This window comes from Hyperolius riggenbachi, chromosome 11 (assembly GCF_040937935.1).
Source record: "Hyperolius riggenbachi isolate aHypRig1 chromosome 11, aHypRig1.pri, whole genome shotgun sequence".
NCBI lineage: Eukaryota > Metazoa > Chordata > Amphibia > Anura > Hyperoliidae > Hyperolius > Hyperolius riggenbachi.
In genome coordinates this window covers 49,661,364-49,685,875 of record NC_090656.1, presented here as the reverse complement: position 1 = coordinate 49,685,875, position 24,512 = coordinate 49,661,364, and the positions used below count along the sequence as shown (strand labels likewise).

The following is a 24,512-nucleotide window of genomic DNA, read 5'->3' as shown; positions in this document are numbered from 1 at the left end:
CAGGGAGGTCAGCAGTTGGCAATAAACATTACAGGGAGGTCAGCAAGTGCATCATACCGTCTTTAAAATACAAAGCACATGAAGTGTTATGTGCAGATCACAAGTACACAATAAGTCTCGTAAATCAGTTTGCCCACATCTCCAAAAACCAACCGGTTTCAGCCTTGCGTCTTGCTTTAAAACCACCCCTGATGAAGGCACAAGGCCAAAACCAGCTGGGTTTTGGAGACTCAAAGTCGCTCAAGTTTATATGCCTCTTGAAGTGAAATCCCAGTTTTGGTTTACAAAATGTGACTATAAGGCTAAGAAACATGTTTTGGTATTTTGTTTGTGTACAGTATTTTTGGACAGTATAAGTCAGGAGTGTCCAACTCAAATAGAAAGTGGGACGAAGTTGTACACTGGGACCTAGTCGCAGGATAACCTCAATCTCTGCTTGCCATCTTCCTCCTTTGTAAAGTTCCCAGGTGTCTTACGGCCCCCCCCCCCTTTAACCCCTAAACAGTTCCCTGGTGTCTAGTGGTCCTCCTCCCCTTATACAGTTGCCTGGTGACTGGAGGCCCCCACCCTCTCATATATATAATTCCCTAGTATTTAATGCCCCCCCCCCCCCCCCATGGCTTCCCTAGTGATCTAGGGCTTCACCTCCAATATAGCTTCCCAGGTGATCTAAAGTGGGCCAAATATAATGCAAAGTGAGGAAACCACTTGAGGGCCAAATTTAATGGTTCTGAGGGCCAAATCTGGCCCGCTGGCCGGAGTTTGACATGTATGATAATAGAACTTAACCATGCTATGTTCCTCTTGCTTGATCAGCTACAGCCATTTAATGCTGTCTAGTAGCCTATTGGCTACTAGCCACATCGGGGGCCCAAATGACATATTGGGCACCCGATTGCAGATAATTAACAGGCATCTATTAGATGCAGTAGCTGGCGATGCACTGTTTTGCTGCACGGGGGGAGGGGGGGGAGATGAAGGGACGATGAGCAGTGCATGTGTGATGTCACAGGACGGGTGGGGGAGCGGCAAGAACAATGGGATTGGCAGGGGGAGCGGCGTCTCTTGGGTTGGGTACATCCATCCAGCAGATCGCCCATGGGTTGCGCATCGGGTTCCATACACTCTCCTGATTATTGACTGCCTCAGCTGACTTAAATCAGGCATGTGTACAATGCTTAATAGCAAGTCCACTGCAGTGCTACTCAACAGGAAGAGTGAACAGAAGCAAATTAGTTTTATCTGGGTGGGCAAACACTGCTGATGACAAAAGAAAGCTGAGAGGTTAAATGATCATTAGTTCTTTTTTTTTAGTAGCTGAATGAACCAGATTATTGGTCACACTGATATGGCTGCTGCTCAGACTTCAGAGTTAAAATGTATCCCGTTAAATTGATAACAAGAATATGAGACTGCAGGGAGGTTTTATATTTTGTAGCTCTTCCACATACAATTCATTATCTCATAAGTTAATTTTCACTTAAGGTTTTGTTTTATGAAAAAGTAACAACTGAGCACTACTCATCATCGCATCCACTTGGCCAGACTGAAAATCAAAAGAACTAATGAGGCCATATTAAAATGATGTCACATGCAAACTGTTTTAATACACAATATTTTGTGTGCAGATAAAAACTACTCACGTTATCATTTGGATAGAGGACACGTGAAATGTTCTCAGCAAGGTTACGATCTAATACAGCCTGGATATAGCCACCCACATTGACTGGAAAATTGAAAGACAAAAACTCTTTTAATGTTTGCAATTAGAAATAATTATACAGAGTACAGATCTCCCTAACTGGAACAACTGTAGGATTATGGAGTGTTATGGAATACTAAGTACGTGTGTTACATGATGCAACATAACGTGCAAGAAACATGGCTACTGGAATGCATTCCACATTATCAACAAGGCTGGATTTATGGAAAGGCCACAAAGGCCGGGCCTTGGGCGGTTGCTGCCCAAGGGGAGGCTGGACATGGAAAAGGGGTTGCTGAATATGGAAGAGAAGCCTGGAAATGGATAAGCGAGGCTTCAAAGCAGTAGCAACATATGGAAGAGGAGAGATACTGCTCAAGGGAGCTGTACATTTAAGAGAGGGGCTGCTGTACATTAATCCCCCACAGAAGAAGGGGTTGCACATGGAATGGAGGGTGCTGTTGCACATTGATAGGTCAACCAAGAAAAAAATTGGCCTAGGGGCAGAAAAAGTATACATCTGGCCTAGATTACCAATCTACCTACATACCGGTAGAAATATGCATACAATTTAAGGGAAAGATGAAATGAGGGGAGTTGCATATGGAGGAAACCATTGTTGCTGCAAGATGCCGGGCCGTTGTGGTACGCGGCGGTAACAGCTAGGGATAACGGGACGAACAACGAACTCTTGGCACTGTCCCCCCTAAGGTCAAATGTGTCTCCCCAGTGACCAGTACATTATACTTTACCTGTCCGTGTCCGCTGATAGATCCGGGCTCCACCGCAATCCGATTCTACGTGCCCCACGTGGTAGCCAGAGTAACGCAGGTGCGTGTGTGACATGATGGGCGGCTCTTCGGCTTACTGCACAGGTGTGGCCGTACTCGCACATGTGCAGTATGACCGTGCTCACGCCCAACGGAAAGCGCGCCAGCAAACTAGAAGAGGGTCCAGGCCATTGGTGGCTGTGGACCATCCAGGCTTCCCTCTATGTGGGTAAGCACGTACCTCTTTTTCACAGGTTCACATTTTCTTTGTTGCCTTTTTACTATTCTCAGTTAAAGTTAAATATATGGTTTTGATGGATGCTTTCCACTTTTAATTGCATTTTACACAGCATCACATTTTTTGGGTTGTAGCTCAACACAATAACTCTTCCATTTACTCACAGTCTTTCAAGTTGAATTCATTGGGAGCTTTTGCTGACCACAGCCTCATAGTGTTAACGGTATTATTTCTATATCCAGGTACTGGAGTGTCATATGGAAGAGCAAGAACAACCTATACAGCAAAGGAGAAGAAAATTAGAATAATAGTAACACAGGTAGACACTAACACAATATAAAGACACCTGAATAATGTTATTAGGACGGCAGTTAAAAAAAACATTTTCTGAATCAGCAGTAGAGATGAGCTTGACAGTTTAGCAATATCTAGCTCATTTTGAAACTGGCACGGAAAGAGGAATCTTTAGCTTCCTCCACCAGTGTCCCTGTTACAGGTAAATAGGTGGCCTAATAGGCCTTCCCAACCAGTGTGTTGTGATGCAGTTATTTGGCAGGCCGTTGTAAGGGCGTGTTCACATTTGCCATAATCCCTATTTTTGGATCCAAGGGTGGTTTCAATAGAGTGGTCATGCTCCGCAGATCACAAACAGTGCAAGGATGTTCCAAGGCTTTCACCACTGGAGCTCTACAAATGTTTGAGCAACTCAAAAATTGAAGGTATAATACTCACACCCTCAACACTAACATTCTAGTCATCTGATACACCAGGTGTGGCTCTTGGGGTTCCCGTCTTTTGTTTTATCAACCGTTACCCAAAATGATCACAAACAATCATTTTTGCCTGACTCATGTCTCTATAATCTTTTTTCATGTCTCTATGGCCTTTTCTCATGTCTCTATGGCCTTTTCTCATGTCTCTATGGCCTTTTCTCATGTCTCTATGGCCTTTTCTCATGTCTCTATGGCCTTTTCTCATGTCTCTATGGTCTTTTTTCATGTCTCTATGGCCTTTTCTCATGTCTCTGTGGCCTTTTTTCATGTCTCTATGGCCTTTTTTCATGTCTCTATGGCCTTTTTTCATGTCTCTGTGGTGTTTTTCCTTTCTCTATGGCCTATTCTCATGTCTCTATGGTTGTTTATACTTACCTGGGTGTCCACCCACTCAGCTCCTTGTGCAGTGTGGTTAATTTTGCCAAAGAAATGTACAGGAATCATATATTCAGGTCGGGCCTTTTCCCAGGGGTTTCCATAGCGCAGCCAGTCATCTGCCTCTTCCACCTAATCATAGGAAGAAGGGGAAAATAGTTGAGAAATAGTCCTGCTAAAAGTAAGGTTGACATTCATATTAGATAAACATTAGATGAGTTAAACATCGATATCTGTCTGACATTGTTCCCTTGCAAAGTCTACCATTTTGCACCACTAGATATTAGATCAGATTCCAACACAAATCTTGTCTAGCACTGACTGCACAATCACTACCGGCGCTAGCTTTGTACTACATAAAGCAGCATGTCTATTGTTTACCACTCCTTCCCATAGCCCCCGCATTCAATTGACAACTCTGTATTCAAATGATATTTAATCAATTACTGATTGAGGGTGACTTGGCTTTTTAAGAGATATTTCTCAACGTGTTTATAACTTCTGTTTATGCAAATATTACAAACCTGCCAGCCATTGCTGATTTTTTGATTGAAAATTCCAAACTCGTATCGGATACCATATCCATATGCAGCAAGTCCAAGAGTAGCCATGGAATCCAGAAAACAGGCTGGAAAGGAAAAACATAAAAACATTGTTATGGCCCTGCCATCACTGAACCGGATAGACCAATACATAGGCATGATTTGTATAGCCTTAAATAATAGAAAGCAAGATAAATACTGTAAATAAAAATAGAGACATGTTTCAAAATTGTGCTCCAAACATTATATTTCCAAAACTGAACTGAGAGGGATAAGGAAGATGACGTATTTATTTCCTCTTAAACAATACTAGTTGCCTGGCTGTCCTGCTGATGGTGTGCCTCTAATACTTTAAGCCACGGGCCTTGAACATGCAGATCAGGTGCTCTGACTGAAGGCAGGGGGGCAGTGCGGATGGATGATAGAGCGGCGCTCGCATGGCGCCACGTGGCGGGCGGGGGAGATGTGCAGACAATGCGATTAGCCATCATGGGGGTAAATGGACCCGCCGGGCGGCTCGTTCATGAGTTGGGGGTCAGTGGCCAGCTGTACACACACTGATTGGCTGAGGCGGTCGCTATCAGCGTATGTACAGGCCGCTGAGCAAGAGAAGCTGAACGTGTCTGGCACTTCCACTGCCCGGCGGATCAACTGTATACACATCACCATGGCAACAGGGACATGAGCCCTACTGTCCCAGTTTGAAACTTATTGTATGGCTCTCACGGAATTACATTTTAAAATATGTGGTGTTTATGGCTCTCAGCCAAAAAGGTTACTAACCCTGGTGTAGAGGCTGATACTGTGCCAGATTTAATCCGGCAGCAGCGTCCCTAGCAGCAGCCATGTTTTTATATGTTAGACTATGATGCTGAAAACCTGGGCCTTAACTGGAAAATGCTAAATATGGAAAATAGTCCGACATAGGATTGGAAAGGGCTAAACATTGTACCAATGATGGACACGGGGTCGTAGAAACAGCCATGGAAACTGCTATGGGGCCTGGAGAACAGGGGGCCCAGATGGTACTTAATGTGTTCACTATTAACTTTGCTTTGTTGCTCCAGCCCCCGACTTTGTCTCAGTGCTCATGGACTATACACAGTGTACATGGTATGAGAATGTTAATTCCTCAATCATCTCATATTCATAGGTTAGGGGCAGGTAGCATTGCTCAAGAGTGCCTAGATATGATGGCCACAAAAATTTTGCTATTGGGCCCCATATTGCTACACCACTGGGTGGACACCTTTAACCACGGTTTCACTGTAGCTGGAATTGAAAAAATAGATAACTATTTCCATTTTTAATGGTGATGTGATGCGAGTGTGTCTTAAAGAGACACTGAAGCGAAAAAAAAATTATGATATTATGATTTGTATGTGTAGTACAGCTAAGAAATAAAACATTAAGATCAGATACATCAGTCTAATTGTTTCCAGTACAGGAAGAGTTGAGAAACTCCGGTTGTTATCTCTATGCTATCAAGCCATTAAGCTCTCCGACTAAGTTAGTCGTGGAGAGGGCTGTTATCTGACTTTTATTATCTCAACTGTTCCTGAACTGTTTACTTTTCCTCTGCTAGAGGAGAGGTCATTACTTCACAGACTGCTCTGAAAGAATCATTTTGAATGCTGAGTGTTGTGTAATCTGCACATATTATAGAATAATGCAATGTTAGAAAAAAAACACCATATACCTGAAAATAAAAGTATGAGAATATTTTCTTTGCTGCTAATCTTCTAGTAATTATTCATAGCACACAACCAATTTATTATATCATATATTTTTTTTCGCTTCAGTGTCTCTTTAAGTGCACATCCTCAAAATCATATAATGAAGTAGAATGACGTCTAAAGTCATCAAGGAGCAGACAAGTCATGAACACAACACATGCACATAAATATACAGAAGATAAATAAGGGGCTGTTTTATTACATTGTGAGCTATCGTCTCATTTTTTACCCAAAACATTCTGGTGTAAAGTTGTTGTCACAGGAACATCACTGGTGTCACAAGGCATCTCTTTGCAAGAATAGCTTTGCCAACTTTTAGGGGACAAATCAGACACCTGGATTTTTTATTTGTAGAATCTGAATCCACACTGCTTTATTGTTATCAGTCAGTCTGATAATTTACTTTTTATTGCCTTTTATGTCCTGACACGTTTCGCTCGCAGATTTAGGTTGAGAGGTGTCCCATCTGCTGTCACTACACGTTACGATAAATGTGCTTGTAAAGCTATCAGGCAGAACAGGCAGTGACAGGAATTCGTAAGACAGAATAGTCATGGCGTTACTTAGTGACAGCTGTCAGCGGGAGGGCATCAGATGCGCTTAGCTCTGGATAATTACATTTATTATACTAAATCATGTCCATGTTTGCCTCAGAATAATATTAAAGCATGAGAACCAAATGCAACTCCCATTTAACCCACATTATTCAGTGTCTTCATTATAGGTACCCCGTTATGGGTGTAGAGCATGCATGTCAAACTCCAGCCCGTGGGCCAAATCTGGCCCTCTGAGCCATTAAATTTGGCCCCCAAGTGGTTTCCCAACTTTGCATTATGTTTGGCCCACTCTACACCACCAGGGAGTTATATTGGAGGTGAAGCCCTATAACACAAGGAAAGCCATATGGGGGAGGTAGGGGGGAAGCACTAATCACTAGAGAACTGTATAGGGGAGGGCTATGGCCACTAGACACCAGGGACATGTATTTGGGAGGGAGGACCACTAGACACCAGGACACTATATAGGGGAGGGAGGAGGACCACTAGAAACAAGGGAACTGTATAGGGGTTGCAGGCGGGCCATTAGACACCAGGAAAGTTTATAAGGGAGGAAGGTGGCCAGTAGACATTAAGGTTGGCCCGAGACTTGGTCCAAGTGTTCAATTTTCAGCCCACTTGGTATTTGAGTTTGACACTCCTGGTGTAGATTAAAAATGGGCGCAGATTTACCATTTTTACCATTAGTAGAATATCAGTAAATTTACCAATAATGTACTATATACTTTTACCGTTAGTAGAATATTATTAAATTCACTATATTCCACAAGGCCTATGCCTAACACTAACCCTCTCTACCTAAGGCCTGGGTCTTGGGCGGCTGCTGCCCAAGGGCGTGGGCTAAGCATGGAAGATGGGTTGCAACATATGGAAAAGGAGATGGCGAATGGAAAGGGGAGTTTTTAAACATGGACACTCTACATTGATAAATGCTTCCAAGTCACATAAACAGCTCTTTGCTATTTTATCTTCAACAGGATCTGTCTGACTACGGGGTGCCCAATAAGTCAATTGCGATCTACTGGTAGATCGCGACCGCCTATTTGGTAGATCGTGGCCATATGGCCGCGTCCCATCAAATTCTGCTGCCGACCGCTGGCCAATAGGGAAGCAGGGGAGGAAAGAGACAGCGCGGAGCTCATCCCTGCTACCTACACCTGGCTACCTATACCTCGCTACCTTTACTGTAAATGTTGATAGACCTCCTGGACTCGGCAAATTTTAAAGTAGCCCGTTAGCCAAAAAAGTGTGAGCACCCCTGTTCTGACTGAAACCGATGAGCTGTTTCTTGGTGACACAACCACTATGTTCCTGATAGCTGTAAGTCATATGTTCTTTAGACTAACTTAAGATTCATACCCATGGCACAATTTTTAAGCCATATCGCGTAACATCATTTAACAAAAAATTGTTAAGGGCTCAGACACACTATAAGGGCTTTTCTGAGCTCTTCTTGGCCTCCAGAGCTTTCTGAGAGCTTTTTTAAAAATGCTTCCATTGACTTTCATTAAAATCCATGTAAAATCGGAGTAAAATTGCGATTTTTAGCTCTCAGAGAGCTCTGGAGGCCAAGAAGCGCTCAGAAAAGTGCTTATAGTGTGTGTGAGCCCTAAACAATGTTTAATAATGGCAGTTTAAAGAACATTAACGACGTTTACTGCTTTGAACCAGATCACCAGTCCCATTCCATGATCTCCACTAAAGCCAGTGGACTTTTGCAGAAAATGAAAATGATCGTTCATGGCCCATCGTTAGTCATTAGTTTCAGCGATTTAGACATATGGATTGGGGAACAATCGTTCATCATCAGAGATTTCCCGATCCATCTGTCCATGGGTACTTTATGGGTTGAAAGAGTTTTCTTACTCACTCATTCACCATGACAGAAATAACTAGTCTTCATGTATGAAAATTAGGGATGGGCAATGAGAGGCAAATAATTCCAGCTTGATGCAGAATTCTCACCAATCGAATCGCACCTAGGCTTCATCCAATTGGTCTAATTTTAAGCTGCATATATTTGCATTAAAAAGCATAATTCTGGATCAACTCAGAATTATTCTCATCTCACTGACTATCCCTAATGAAATGTTTCATCAGGAAAAGTTTAAAGTGAACCTGAGACGAAAAGGAACAAAATGTTTGTACATACCTGGGGCTTCCTCCAGCCTCCTCCACGCAGATTGCTCCCTCGCTGCGGTCTAAAGCCTCCTAGTTCCTCCCGTAGCAGCTCCGTTTTCCGCAACCAGTCAGCCCAAACGTGCACTCCCGCCCTGCTCCCGTTGGAGAACGTTCCCAGCCACGGGAGCGAGACGGGGAGGCCGCACTGCGCCTGCGCTGACTGGCCGCGGAGAACAGAGCTGCTACAGGAGGATCTAGGAGGCTTTAGACCGCGGTGCGGGAGCTATTTGCGTGGGGCTAGAGGAAGCCCCAGGTATGTATAACATTTTTGTTCCCCCTCGTCTCAGGTTGACTTTAAGCAGAACACATGTTCTGAAGCACCACTTTTATATTAAAAAAAAAAAAAAACTGCATGACCTTTCAATTATGACAGTATACTTGTCTTATGTCATTACTGTGTCACTCCTCTTCAGATGCCCCATAGAGACATTTGTCAGCAGTATGGGCCACGTCCCACAGCTCAGGCCCCATAGCCCTTTTACATTGGACTGATCGATGGACAATCTGCCAAAACTAAAAAATGCAAGGGCTGTCCTTCAGAGAATTATTGTTCTACTAGCCAATTAAAGCGGACCTAAACCCAGGGCTTCCTCTCTGCTCTAAAAGAGAAACAATAGCATCGTATTCTTTACAGAAAAACATTTCTGTGTTACGGTTTACAGATCTCCTCAGAGATGGTGCAGAACTGTAACTTCCTGATTTGCTGGGAGCACATACAGGGTTAACCTCCTGTGTTTACATCTGGCCTCTGCATACTCTGTACAGTGTGGCACAGGTCAGAGAGAGGTGTCAGAGATAAGGGAGAATTAGACAGCCTGTTATCCAAGGCCGGATGTACCATAAGGCACTGTAGGCACGTGCCTACAGGCGCCTGATGGAGAGGCAGCTCACTCCCCTCCCCTAGTGCCTCATTTCCTATGCAGAGTCCCGAGCAGAGCGTAAATGACAGCTTACCCATCTCTCAGCATTCCTCTGACGAGCGCTCCCTTCAGTCGGAGGAACTGCTAGCTACTTAATACTGAGGGCCTAAGCCCACTAACGCTGTTGTGCATGCTTCTGTCCGCTTTTCAGCATTTGTAACATTGATTAGAGATAGCACGAACCTCCGATTTTCGGTTCGCGAATCGGGTTCGCGAACCTGTCACGAAAGTTCGGTTCGCGCAAACTTTCGCGAACCGCAATAGACTTCAATGGGGAGGCGAACTTGGAAAACTAGAAAAATTTATGCTGGCCACAAAAGTGATGGAAAAGATGTTTAAAGGGGTCTAATACCTGGAGGGGGGCATGGCGGAGTGAGATAAACGCCAAAAGTCCCGGAGAAAAATCTGGATTTGACGCACAGCAGCGTTTTAACCACTTCTCTACCACAGGGTTTTTCACCTAAAAACCACAGCAATTTTCACATTTAAGGGAGGCAAGGGTTAATGGGCTTAATGGGGGTATAATTTATTTAAAAAAAACCTCACGGTTGCTGATCAGTCACTAATGCTGTGTTAGTTATCTGAGATCCTCTCATGAGTGATCTCAGTAATGGTGGCCATACATGGTACAATTTTTTCATACAATCTTACCATTTCTATGTAGTAGAAGAGTAAACTGAGTGAATATATTGAGTAGATACTATAAGGAGTTCCCTTATATTACATAGAAATGGTAAGATTGGATGAAAAAATTGTATCATGTATGGCCACCATAACTAACAGCATAGAGACTGATGCAATGTTTACACACATTCTGCATGAATGAGCACGGTCATTGGCTTTGTGAACACATGTTCACATCAGCCAATCACGGACCAGCGGGTGCCCGACGCATATGCACATCCGCGTGCACGCGGACGCGAACGCGCACAGCAGCAAAATAAACAGGAGTTGCCTATCTACGCCCCTGTGACTCAGGTGAAGTTTAAAGGGGCGTAGATAAGCGTGGCAGAGGTTGTTAAGTGGTTAAGGGCCGAAATCACATTGAATGCTAAATTGCAGGCCTAAAGTGCTTTAAAACATCTTGCATGTGTATACATCAATCAGGTAGTGTAATTAGAGTACTGCTTCATACTGACACACCAAACTCACTGTGTAACGCACCGCAAACAGCGGTTTGTGTAGTGACGGCCGTGCTGGACTGGTGCGCACCATGGCCAGAGTGCAGGCGATGGCGGTTTTCAAGCCCATATGGCCGCCGGGCTGAGGTAGCAGAACGACGGATCAGTGACTGTCCAGCTGATCAAATTTGGTCTGTCCACAATGAAGCAACGACCTTATTATCTTGGGTGTGCCGCCCCCCCCCCCTCACCTCCCACCCCGAGACACTCATATAGCCGGCAGTCATTGCTTCATTGTGATACGCAAGCCCCTTCACCACGGCAAGGTAATGATCACGAAGGGGAATGGACACATGTACATGCCTTTTGTTTTGTTGTTGCAGCCGCAGTGCAGCCAGAAAAATTAGGCAGGCATGTACATGCACCAGAAAAATTATTATAGTGGAATCCGCCTCGAGTCCTGGACCCAGTTAGTGGTGGCGGAGAAGGCAGTCAAGCGGCCTGTAGGCAGAGATGCTGTGTGGGGAGTGACTTAGTCTTGGGGCAGGCAGTCACACAGCGTGCAGGCAGAGATGCTGTGTGTGGGGACTGACTTAGTCTTCGGGCAGGCCTGACCGTGCTTAGCAGACCACGTAGTCAGATGGTCCCTTGACCCAACTCTGTGTGCCAGAGATGACACCACTGTAGGTGGGTGCACTGAAGTGAACAACAGGTAGTAGGTATATGCAGTGATGGGTATTACATGTGCACCTGTCACACACAGACAGGCACAGTGACACTGACTGACAGGGCTGTATATAATGCAAGTGGGCCACACAAAAAAAAAAAAAAAAAAAATAGATTACAAGAACAAGATTGGCTCTCAAAAGAGATGTTGAGGGGTGCTTTTTTAGCAATAAGCACAGACTAACCAGCAAGCTCATGGTGACCCAGAACTCATTGGGGTGTGTAAGGGACTACAATGGTCCTAAAAGCCCCCTTACTAAGATGTTAAGAAAAACAAAAGTTTGCTTTCCTAAAACAGAAAGAATTTGCGATAATTCAGGTTGGAGTGAGCTCGAGATGTCTCCCAGGCACCACTGCTGAATATATGCAAATTAACCATTGTACCCTTAGAAGCTAAACACACCTCCAGAACCGCTGGAATGCAATGATGTGTCAGCTTGTTAATATGTACAGAGCCATAATAATCCAACATGCATACAGACTGTTTCGGATTGTTTGATCCTCATCAGTGCATGGCATGGATTAATTTGGCTCTATGGAGTAGGGCTTGTAAATCCGAGAGGCACAGACTAACCAGCAAGCTCATGGTGACCCAGAACTCATTGGGGTGTGTAAAGGATAACAATCAGCCAGGAGCAAGCTGACAAGCCTACAAGAGCATAACTAATCTTTCCCTATGAGAGTCTGCAGCAGCTCTCCCTTTACTAATTACTGCAGGTACACGAGTGAGTTTACTGCCTGATGCTGCCTGCCTTTTATAAGGGGGGGGGGGTTGGGCTCCAGGAGGGAGTGTAGCCTAATTGGCTACAATGTGCCTGCTGACTGTGATGTAGAGGGTCAAAGTTGACCCTCATGATGCACTATGGGGGCGAACCGAACTTCCGGAAAAGTTCCTGGTTTGCCGCGATTGCGAACCACGGAAGTTCGCCAGCGAACCGTTCGGGCCATCTCTAACGTTGATGAGTAACTGAGAAGCAGACACAAGCGTGTTAATAGGCTCAGGCCCTAATGAGGGTACCTCTAACTACCTAATGCTTAGGGGCACCTGTAGCTACCTGTGACGGGCAAGGGAAGTAAGGGAGAAGTGACAGCTGGGACAACCAGCACACTTGTGGTGCAGTACAGCAGGGGTTTGTAGATTCATGGAGGGTATAGTCTAGAAGGGTGCCAGGACATCTGTGCCTATAGGCTCCTGTAAGGTAAATATGGTCCTGCTGTTATCTCTGTTACGGCCAGAACCCGAAGTTTGGCCACTTCTAGTTCTGGCCGGCCACTTCGGGTTCTGGCCGGCCAATTTGCGAAGTGGCCGCTGCGCTGCGGCCAATGTTAGAAATGGATTGTTTACTCTGATATTAATGTATCTTCTGGCCGCAGCGCAGCGGCCAAACGTATTAATTTGTTGCAATTAAGCCGGCGGCAATGTAACAATTCAAGCCGGCGGCTTTTTATCTGCCTCTCTCTCCTTCTCCCCCCCGCCTCTCTCGCTCTCCTATGGGCAGCCGGGCGGGGACACGAGTGTCCCCCCGGAGTCGTTCGTCGCGGCAGGGAAGCCTGCCGTTCTTGCAGAGCGGGTGCTGGCAAAAGCAATGTCTGCAGCCTCCCCGCTCTGCTGCCCCTGCTGCGACGAACGACTCTGGGGGACTCGCGTGTCCCCCGCCGGCTGGCCATAAGAGGAGAGAGAGAGGCAGATAAAAAGCCGGCGGCATGAATTGTTACATTGCCGCCGGCTTAATTGCAACAAATTAACTAAGTGGTTATACGTTTGGCCGCTGCGCTGCGGCCAGAAGATACATTAATATCATAGTAAACAATCCATTTCTAACATTGGCCGCAGCGCAGCGGCCACTTCGCAAATTGGCCGGCCAGAACCCGAAGTGGCCGGCCAGAACTAGAAGTGGCCAAACTTCGGGTTCTGGCCGTAACATCTCTAAATACAAACAGGGTTCGTTTTCCTGTGTTTTCCTTCATTCCTATGCAAAAGTTTAGGTCCTCTTCATGCCAGTTTCAAAAACGGGTCCTAAAATGTCACTTTAGCACCTGCGCAGGCGCAGAGCTGCGGCCAGGGCCATGTGTGGGCCGCAGCTCTGCACCTGCGCACTCGGCTGCTAACACAGACTCAGATCCCAGGGATTTTATTAGGTAGGATGTGTAGCAACATACCTGCCAGTCTTCCCAAACCTCCATTTCCCAGGCCAGCATCTTCTTCAATCTCCTCCAGATCTTCCATGTCTAGACCAAGCTAAAAACAAAGATTTGCATATCTATTAGAACAGGATAAAACTAAAGGTGAAAAACATGGATCCATCTGAAAATGGCGCCTGCGAATAATGGCGCACGGTGTTGCCGCTAGTACGTTTGCCGCTTATCGCTATTTAACGTTAAAGCCTTATTGTTATTTAGCGTTAACACACAGAACCCTCTCTGTATCTATCCCTAACCCCTAAACCCCCTGGTGGTGCCTAACCTAAGACCCCCCTGGTGGTGCCTAACCCTAAGACCCCCTGGGGGTGCCTAACCCTAAGACCCCCCTGGTGGTGCCTAACCCTAACCACCCCCCTGGTGGTGCCTAACCCTAACCACCCCCCTGGTGGTGCCTGATCTTAACCGCCCCCCTGGTGGTGCCTAATCTTAACTGCCCCCTGGTGGTGCCTAACCCTAAGACCCCCCCCCCCTGGTGGTGCCTAACCCTAAGACCCCCCCCCCCCTGGTGGTGCCTAATCTTAACCACCCCCCTGGTGGTGCCTAACCCTAAGACCCCCCCTGGTGGTGCCTAACCACCCCCCTGGTGGTGCCTAACCCTAACCACCCCCCTGGTGGTGCCTAACCCTAACCACCCCCCTGGTGGTGCCTAACCCTAACCACCCCCCTGGTGGTGCCTAATCTTAACCACCCCCCTGGTGGTGCCTAACCCTAACCACCCCCCTGGTGGTGCCTAACCCTAACCACCCCCCTGATGGTGCCTAACCCTAAGACCCCCCTGATGGTGACTAACCCTAAGACCCCCCTGATGGTGCCTAACCCTAAGACCCCCCCGATGGTGCCTAATCCTAACCTTGACAGCGTTACATTAAATCCATTCACCGTTTTGCAGTTAAATAACGTCTGCAGTTTGGCTTATGTAGGGCGCTATTGATAAATAACGTTACTGTGGGCAATAACGTGTGCTGTTTGGCAAATGAACGGCACTATTGATAAATAACATTAGTGTGTGCCACTATTGATAAATAATGTTAATGTGTGCCGTTTTTCTTCTTTTTTCCCTGTGCGCCATTATTATGCAGTACTAACGATAAATAGCGATAAGCGTATCTTTTTAATGCGGCACCATTTATATGCATAGGCGCTGTGCGCCATTATTCACTGATCCGGGAAAACATGTATGTGCACTGTAATACAGGATCTTCTAAAAAAAATTGCATATTGTGATAAAGTTCTTTATTTTCTGTAATGTACTGATAAACAGACTTTCATATATTTTAGATTCATTACACACAACTGAAGTAGTTCAAGCCTTTTATTGTTTTAATATTGATGATTTTGGCATACAGCTCATGAAAACCCAAATTTCCTACCTCAAAAAATTAGCATATTTCATCTGACCAATAAAAGAAAAGTGTTTTTAAAACAAAAAAAGTCAACCTTCAAATAATTATGTTCAGTTATGCACTCAATACTTGGTCAGGAATCCTTTTGCAGAAATGACTGCTTCAATGCGGCGTGGCATGGAGGCAATCAGCCTGTGGCACTGCTCAGGTGTTATGGAGGCCCAGGATGCTTCGATAGCGGCCTTAAGCTCATCCAGAGTGTTGGGTCTTGCGTCTCTCAACTTTCTCTTCACAATATCCCACAGATTCTCTATGGGGTTCAGGTCGTGCTGAAAAATGAAATCTTCATCTCCATAAAGCTTTTTAGCAGATGGAAGCATGAACCCACTTTTGAACCAGAAACAGCGGCAGAAGCGAGATGAAGATTTCATTTTTCAGCACGACCTGGCACCTGCTCACAGTGCCAAAACCACTGGTAAATGGTTTACTGACCATGGTATTACTGTGCTCAATTGGCCTGCCAACTCTCCTGACCTGAACCCATAGAGAATCTGTGGGATATTGTGAAGAGGAAGTTGAGAGACACAAGACCCAACACTCTGGATGAGCTTAAGGCCGCTATCGAAGCATCCTGGGCCTCCATAACACCTGAGCATTGCCACAGGCTGATTGCCTCCATGCCACGCCGCATTGAAGCAGTAATTTCTGCCAAAGGATTCCCGACCAAGTATTGAGTGCATAACTGAACATAATTATTTGAAGGTTGACTTTTTTTGTTTTAAAAACACTTTTCTTTTATTGGTCGGATGAAATATGCTAATTTTTTGAGATAGGAAATTTGGGCTTTCATGAGCTGTATGCCAAAATCATCAATAAGAAAAACAATAAAAGGCTTGAACTACTTCAGTTGTGTGTAATGAATCTAAAATATATGAAAGTCTAATGTTTATCAGTACATTACAGAAAAAATGAACTTTATCACAATATGCAAATTTTTTTGAAGGACCTGTATTATTTCACTTTGTAGCTGGCTGTGGTTTTTTGACAATTTCCAAGAAATTCAGATGTCACTTTTTTGCAACTATGGCCACAGTGCAATGTTTAAAGTAAGAACACTCCCAAATTACTCACCTCCCACATGTGCAGTTGGCTGCACAAAGCAGGAAGTAAAACTTAAGCTTTCCCAGGCATTGTCCTTAGATGGTCCAAAGGTGATCCTTCATTTTTACACACATCTAGTGGGCGAGTCCATATCTTATTTCTTTGTCTTACAGATCTGGAACTGATTAATACTGATGATGAATTTATAAAGTGCTGACGCCTTCCGCAGCACTTTACAAAGTATACACTAGTGGGGCACTGCGGTGCGTAACACCCGCAATATAATGCAGAACGTCGCACTGCAATGCACCACCTATGCAACGTTCACAGTGCAGCTGGTGTGGTGCAGTTTAATAGTGTGCAGCATCCCAATGCACTGCATGCAGTGTGTTACTGCAAACAGCATTAATGATGACAGAGAAGCATACTTTTCATTCACTGTATGCTTTACTGTATGTGACACAATGTGCGAATAACATGCGATGCGACTTTACCCTTCTGCTGCATCCCTGCTTTTACAGGACCCACTGTGATTCTAGCTGTGTTATAATGCACTGCATTAGCCCAAGTGATCTCACTACCTGTATAATTGTATGGGCATGTTCATATTTCTGCGTTGTAACAGATCATATTATCCTAAGGCCCCGTTTACACTTAATCAGTTACTCTCAGTTATAACCAAAATGTCAACTGATTTTGAAAGTAAGTCCCATGTTTTCCTATGGCACCTTTCACACTTAAGGCGTTTTAACTGAAATCGTTTTCACAATGCACTGCTATGGAGAAAAAAAAAGTGGGAAATTTTGGAAAATTTGGGTGCAGGGTGAAGTCGAAAACGCTCCCCCTGCTCCTGCAAAAGTCCTGGCGTTGTTATTTACTATTCCCCTTCCAGGGGAAAGTCCATGGCGGGCGGTTTTAACGGCGCCCAAATTACTGTCTGAGCACCACGAAAGCTGTAATTCACATTTCAGCGGCCAAATTTCCAGCGCCGTTTTGCGCTGTTACATGGAGGAAACCCTGTAAAACCTTGGGAGATCCTACAAACTCCAGCCAGATAGTGTCCTGGGATTCTAGCGCTGCAAGGCAAGAGTCCTAGCCAGTTAGGCACTATGAGGACTGGTTTGCCAAACAAGCCAAGACTGCACCCTAACATTTGCTGCTAGAAACTCTTTGCAATCACACCTGTTAAATTATGCACAAAGAACAATATAAAAAATCTGCTACATAGAATAACGCAAGTTAAAAAGCCGTGTAATTTGTAGATCTGACCTTCGAAAGCATTGCTTTATCTATAATCGGCATCAAAGTTTCAGCACTTTTTATTGTGCGTTTATATCGCCACGGATCTCTAAGGGGAATGCTAATATCCTTATCATTTACAGCAGTCAGTTATTCCATACATTACTCCATAATATTACGGCTATAAATATGACTGAACTAAAATATTAGCAATGAAAGTTGTAATGCAAACACATTAGAGCGATAGGCAAACATAATAAACTATACACATAATAATAATAATAAAGTGGAGCCAAATATAAAACGGTTTTTGTATTGCAAGCTCCCAGGGCTCTTTCTCATCTGGAGCGTGTGCAGGAGCCGGTCTCCTGCATGCGTTGAATACCCTGCGGCGTGTCGTCGGGTTGCTGCGGTGCAACGCAATCAGCGGCGGTAGCTATTCACCCGATGGGAAAATGCCGGCTCCTGATGATTAAAAGCTCCCTGGTGCGTCGAACCGCAACGCACCGAAACGCAGCATCGGGTGTGAAAGGTAAAATGGAAGTCTATGGACTGTCAGTTTACCCGGGTTAATGCAAAGTTTAAAATGCTGGAAATGAGCTCTAATGTGAAAGAGGTCTCAGAAACATTGTCTGTCATGAGGTAACAACCCTAACCTGGGTCATATCAGAGCGCAGCAAGGATTGCTGGACGGTTAGAGAATTACTATTACTATTTGTGCTATTGTTCACACTTGAGAAAATTAAAGAGAGACATGAACCTCCGGCGGTAGATGGAGGTATAGAGCCCTCTAGAGCCCGCTCAGGGCCGTTTTGGGGGGTCGGAAGGGTCGCAGCATTAGGGGAGAGTATGGCCACCTACATTGGCGGGGGAGGGGGCTGTTCCTAGTCCAATGATGGCTAACCTTGGCACTCAAGCTGTGACAAAACTACAAATCCCATCATGCCTCTGCCTCCCCGAGTTATGCTTAGAGCTGTCAGAGTATTGCAATGCCTCATGGGACTTGTAGTTCCAGCACAGCTGGAGTGCCAAGGTTAGCCACCACTGCTCTGGTCTTTCCATTATTCCTGCTTCAGGCCCCTTTTACACTTGCAGGGTAAATCTGCGTTGCTTTACCCTTTATTACCGCAAAAGCAATGCAAATCTATGAAGCCTTTCACACTTAAAGGACAACTGAAGTGAGAAGAATATGGAGGCTGCCATATTTATTTATTTTTAAGCCATGCAAGTTGCCTGGTGCCTTGCTGATCTATTTGAATGCAGTGGTATCTGAATAACACCAGAAACAACCATGCAGCTAATCTTGTCAGATCTGACAATAAGGTCACAAACACCTGATCTGCTGCATGCTTGTTCCGGGTCTATAGCTAAAAGTATTAGAGGCAGAGAATCAACAGGGCAGCCAGGCAACTGGCATTGCTTAAAAAAGAAATAAATACGTCAGCCTCCATATTCTTCTCACTTCAGTTGCCCTTTAATGTGGGTCAGTCGCATTGCGCCGGAAGCTTACAATCTCATGCAAGGGCTGCAGCGCGTTACCACAGGCAACACGCTTCATACATGGAGTCTGCTGTAATGCAAGTCAATGGGCAACGCAGGTAGTGCAAATGACGATCACAGCATGCAAGCGCGGACCGACGGGAACCCCAGTGACCTACTTCCTGTCCATCATTCCCCAGTTTCCCTGGCTCTTATTTGGTCCATCTTCCGCACAAAGGATGGGTTTTCTTTTTTTCTTCTTTACTTTCCCCTCAGACTTAAAGAGAGCCCTAAGTGGGCTAAAAAAAAAAAGTAGGCTACCTGATCCGGGGGGCTGAGCGGATCAGGTAGCCGCAAAAACCATCACTCCTGTGGGACCGCATGGGCCCACTTTCACTTTGGTGACCTCTGGGTCACGACGCTGGGAGGGGAGTGGTGGGGGCGTGGCCAGGGAGTGAGAGCTGCCCAATAGCAGCTCTGTAAACCCAACAGGAACGCCCCTGGCAGGAATTTTGAACATGGGGGCAGAGAGCAGCAGTGTGGGGACACAGAGGCATGTTATGAGGCAGAGAACATGCCTCTGTATCCCATCTGCCAGAGCCACCCCCCCCCCTACCACCCACCTCAGGTTCTCTTTAACTAATGCAGCCTGATTGGCTAAAGCCTCTTTCCCCCCTGTTTCCACCTCACACACCTCTGTTCCTCTCTGATTGGCCAATATTTCTCAATGCACTTTTTACTGCAAAGCTGGATGGGAGTGTCTGAACACTGGGAGGGGGGAGGGCAATGGTACACAAAAAGAGTAAGGGAGGAAATTATGTCAGGATTGGCTTCAAGATAGACACAGACAAAATGGAAAATGTGGACAGTGCAATACATATGTTATGTAAGTAGAGCAAGTATTTATCTACTTATATATGTGGGTTTTTTTCTGAGATAGTATGGCTGACAGCTCCTCTTTAAAGGTGACAGATGTCATGTGTATGCCATTACTGAGGTGTGATTCTCGCTCTAAATTAGCTGCTATAATTTTCCCTTCATAAAACAGAAGACATATTCAAATACTCAGCTTCACTTGAACAATATAAGTTACTCCCATAATGCATCACTTCAGGTCAGGGAGTGAATGTACAAATCATTCATTTCTTGCCCAGAAAGGTCAGGCATACTGGTCTATAGTACATCTATAGCCTATTCATGTTACAAAGGCGTACAGTCCACACTGCAAACATCTCTGGCAGGCTATTACTGGTTTCATCAGTGCAAGGTATGGATTGATATGACTTAGTAGGTAGGACTTGAGAAGTAGGGATCTTACAGACCACCTAGGTAAGTCGTGGATCATCAAACCACTATTTTGTAGAAGGCTAAAAGAAATGAAATCTAAACAAGATGACAATATTATATCACTACAGCTGGGGGCCACCATTAATCAAAGATCAGAGGAGCTGTAATTATGTAACTGCTGATATGAGATCAGTCAGTTGTATTTAGGGGAAGGTGGTGCCATCTCTGTAGCAGCACACACAGCTGCCCTCTCTATCCTGGAATTACACACGGGCTAGACAGGGCCGGTTCTAGACTTTTTGCTACCCGAGGCAAACTTGTGAGAATTTGCCCTTTTTACCCCCCCCCCCACACACACCCCCTCCCCCCCCACACCCCCCCCCCCCCCCACACACACACACACACACACACACACACACACACACACTATTTTGAATGATTGCACAGCACCTGTCAATTTAATTTTACTTTGCTTCATTTAATGTTCTCACATGACATGCTGCAGCTCAGCACAATAGCACACTGACTGGCTGTGAGTCTGTGACAAACAAACTGCTCACCCTCAGCCACTCCATTCCTCCTCAGTCAGGACAGCAGTGCCACCTCCTCCCTTCTGCTGTGCAAGTCAAATGAAACACTGCTGCTCTCCTGCCTCCCTCCTCCTCACTCACTGTCAGATTCCTCACACAGCACAACAAGCTGCTTTTCCCCGATGATGACCTCTTCACCTCTCCTTTCACTTCTCTTCCTACTCTGACTGCTGTTAGTACAAACACAGTACAAACATGCTGCCCCTGTAATCTCTGCGCCTGATGCTAATGGTTCACCTTGCTTCATGAGAGAACCAACCCTGGGGCTAGAGGTCCTTTGGACCTATAAACCTGTTATTTAACCTCTTCAGCGTTTGGTAATTGTAATCTACACCCTGTTTACTGCCTTTTATCCCTGCCAGGACAGAGATTTCAATCACTCGCTGCCGCACAGTCCTGTCCCTCTCGCTGGTCTTGTCACTTTGATGCCTCTGCAGTCAGCTCGCTCAGCTGTCCTAATGACAGCTGAGCTCCGTATGCCGGTCAGGAGCAGATTTCATTGGCCCCTGACCCTATGATCACTGTGAGCCAATCACAGTGATCACATCTTGAAACCCAGCAAAAAAAAAGTTATCTGGTCCTTAGGGCCAGAGACGGTTTGTTTTTGAAAAGGTTAAAGAAATAACAAGTTGTTACTTATAAACAAGGAAGGTGGACCCAAGTTCTGGCTTCCTGGCTTGATACGTAAGTTCTGTTTTCTCAGATGTGGTGTTAAAAATACTCGATACAACGCCGCGGCCGATGGCCCCTTAAGAGTATTTGCAACTCGAAAAGTACCTGATATGCAGCCTCATCACAGGCATTCTCCAGTCCCAGATTAACCATGGTGTTCTGCAGTGTCCGGCCCATATAGAACTCCAGAGACAGATAATAGATCCTCTGTAATTAAAAGAAACAGTTATTAGAACTACATTACATTAGCACTCATTATCAAAAGTAAATGGCTTCCTGCTTTCACTTATTGGTTAAACATCAGTAAACGTCTTTGTGCAGTTTTTGGGAAGCTTCTCATATATCCACGTCAAGGTATATCATGAAAAGAACCTTCCTTCAGTTCGAAATAGAGATGGAAATTCCTAGATATTTTATAAGTACAGGTAACACACTTACTTCATCCAACAGTCAGGCCTAACGACACTATAATGCAGATATGAATTGTCTAAACAGGAACTTACATGGAAAATTGAACTTGAAATCCGCAGCCAAGACCACCATTTTCCCAGGAGAAATCTTAACCTTTTCTCTAATATCAGTGTAATGTATCGGTGACGGTGTAATGTTATTGTTATTGCCATGGCCATGACAGTTTCCTGTCTGTGAACCTTGTTGCATTGTGGGAGATAATGGCTGTTGCCAACTGCCAAGTAAGCAGTATCTGCCTCTGTTTGTAAATATACCGCATATTCCGGCGTATAAGGCGACCTAGTTATGCTTAAATGATGCTGCCTATTTATGTGAGCATTTTTTTTAATGGAGAGGGGGGGCTTTATCCAATATTTTTCTGGGCAGGCCCACTTAGAACACTCTTAAGTTCATGTAAATTTGGCTTCATGACCACACCCACATTATGGTACATGGCCATGCCCATTTTTCAGCTGGAGTGACCATACGTGACCCGGATTTCTTAGGATCCTAGCAACGCCCCTGCTCAAAGCACCTGAGTACCACTTCAAGGTAATCACACTGCTCAGTAATTCAAACACATATGAATTGCTAAGGAGAGACCCCATGGGCAGTTACAAGAAAAAGGAATAAACCTGTTTTTTTTTTCGCTTATAAAGGAATAAGTCACAGGTCAAGCCTTGTAGTGCCTCCTGTAAGGGTAGGCTACAATATGTGTGTGAATTACCAAAAACACAAAAGGAATGGGTCCTACTTCGTGACATACAACAACGTTTCAAAATATCTGATTACCACTCTGACATCTTTGGTTAATAACACAGTACACCCTATTCAAAACTGTAGAGAATGCATCCAGAAGGTCAGTGGTTTAATTTAGGGACTAAGGAAGCTATGGTGTCCTACAATGTCACATCACTGTACACATGTATATTTACTGTGCAAGCAATTAAGACTGTACAGTTATTTGAAACTTGATAACACCTCGAGCAGCTGAACAGAACTTAATCCTGACCAAGTATGTGCTTTGCTGGACCTTTGCTTAAAGGGAACCTTAACTGAGAGGGATATGGATGTTTCCTTTTAAACAATGCCAGTTGCTTGTCAGTCCTGCTGATCTCTTTAGCTGCAGTAGTGGCTGAATCACACACCTGAAACAAGCATGCAGCTAATCCAGTCTGACTTCAGTCAGAGCACCTGATCTGCATGCTTGTTGAGTGGCTGTGGCTAAAAGTAATAGAGACACAGGATGAAAGGAGAGTCGGGCAACTGGTATTATTTTAAAGGGAAAAATCCATATCCTTCTCAGTTTAGGTTCCCTTTAAAGACCACTTATTTTAAGTATAAGGATAGCTTCTACAAGCAGACACATTGCTTCTATCGGTGTCTCACCATGGGATCACCAGTGTCTCCAGTTGTAGCAATCATGTATACACAAATAAAATTGGCCAGTTGGCCAAAAATCCAGGTCGAGATCCGGTCTTTCTTGCTATTGGACTGGAAGTACACCCTAGGTGGATACGGGTGGTGACTGGTTGACTCCCTGGTGTGATTGAAGATTAGGTTGCAGCATTGAGTTCATTGCATACTACGTGTAACTAGAGTTGGGCCGAACCTCCGATTTTAGGTTCGCGAACCGGGTTCGCGAACTTCCGCGGAAGGTTCGGTTCGCGTTAAAGTTCGCGAACCGCAATAGACTTCAATGGGGATGCGAACTTTGAAAAAAAAATTTATGCTGGCCACAAAAGTGATGGAAAAGATGTTTCAAGGGGTCTAACACCTGGAGGGGGGCATGGCGGAGTGGGATACACGCCAAAAGTCCCCGGGAAAAATCTGGATTTGACGCAAAGCAGCGTTTTAAGGGCAGAAATCATATTGAATGCTAAATGACAGGCCTAAAGTGCTTTAAAACATCTTGCATGTGTATACATCAATCAGGTAGTGTAATTAAGGTACTGCTTCACACTGACACACCAAACTGTTCACTGAACAGAACAGGTATGCAGTGGCGGGTTCACTGAACAGAACAGGTATGCAGTGGCGGGTTCACTGAACAGAACAGGTATACAGTGGCGGGTTCACTGAACAGAACAGGTATGCAGTGGCGGGTTCACTGAACAGAACAGGTATACAGTGGCGGGTTCACTGAACAGAACAGGTATACAGTGGCGGGTTCACTGAACAGAACAGGTATGCAGTGGCGGGTTCACTGAACAGAACAGGTATGCAGTGGCGGGTTCACTGAACAGAACAGGTATGCAGTGGTGGGTTCACAGAACAGGTATGCAGTGGTGGGTTCACAGAACAGGTATGCAGTGGTGGGTTCACAGAACAGGTATGCAATGGTGGGTTCACAGTACAGGTATGCAGTGGTGGGTTCACAGAACAGGTATGCAGTGGTGGGTTCACAGTACAGGTATGCAGTGGTGGGTTCACAGTACAGGTATGCAGTGGTGGGTTCACAGAACAGGTATGCAGTGGTGGGTTCACAGAACAGGTATGCAGTGGTGG

At 45.1% G+C, this 24,512-nt stretch overlaps 1 protein-coding gene across 1 annotated transcript in view; it reads right to left on the bottom strand.

Moving 5' to 3' along the window:
* Positions 1-24,512, bottom strand: part of PYGM (glycogen phosphorylase, muscle associated) — a 95,649-nt gene that overhangs the window by 47,275 nt on the left and 23,862 nt on the right. Inside the window, exons 2-7 of the mRNA XM_068261086.1 lie at positions 21,660-21,761; positions 13,802-13,880; positions 4,383-4,486; positions 3,859-3,990; positions 2,875-2,986; positions 1,644-1,726 (exon numbers count right to left, since the gene is read on the bottom strand). Of these exons, the coding sequence (XP_068117187.1) occupies positions 1,644-1,726; positions 2,875-2,986; positions 3,859-3,990; positions 4,383-4,486; positions 13,802-13,880; positions 21,660-21,761 (612 nt within the window). The remainder of the gene's footprint in view (positions 1-1,643; positions 1,727-2,874; positions 2,987-3,858; positions 3,991-4,382; positions 4,487-13,801; positions 13,881-21,659; positions 21,762-24,512) is intronic.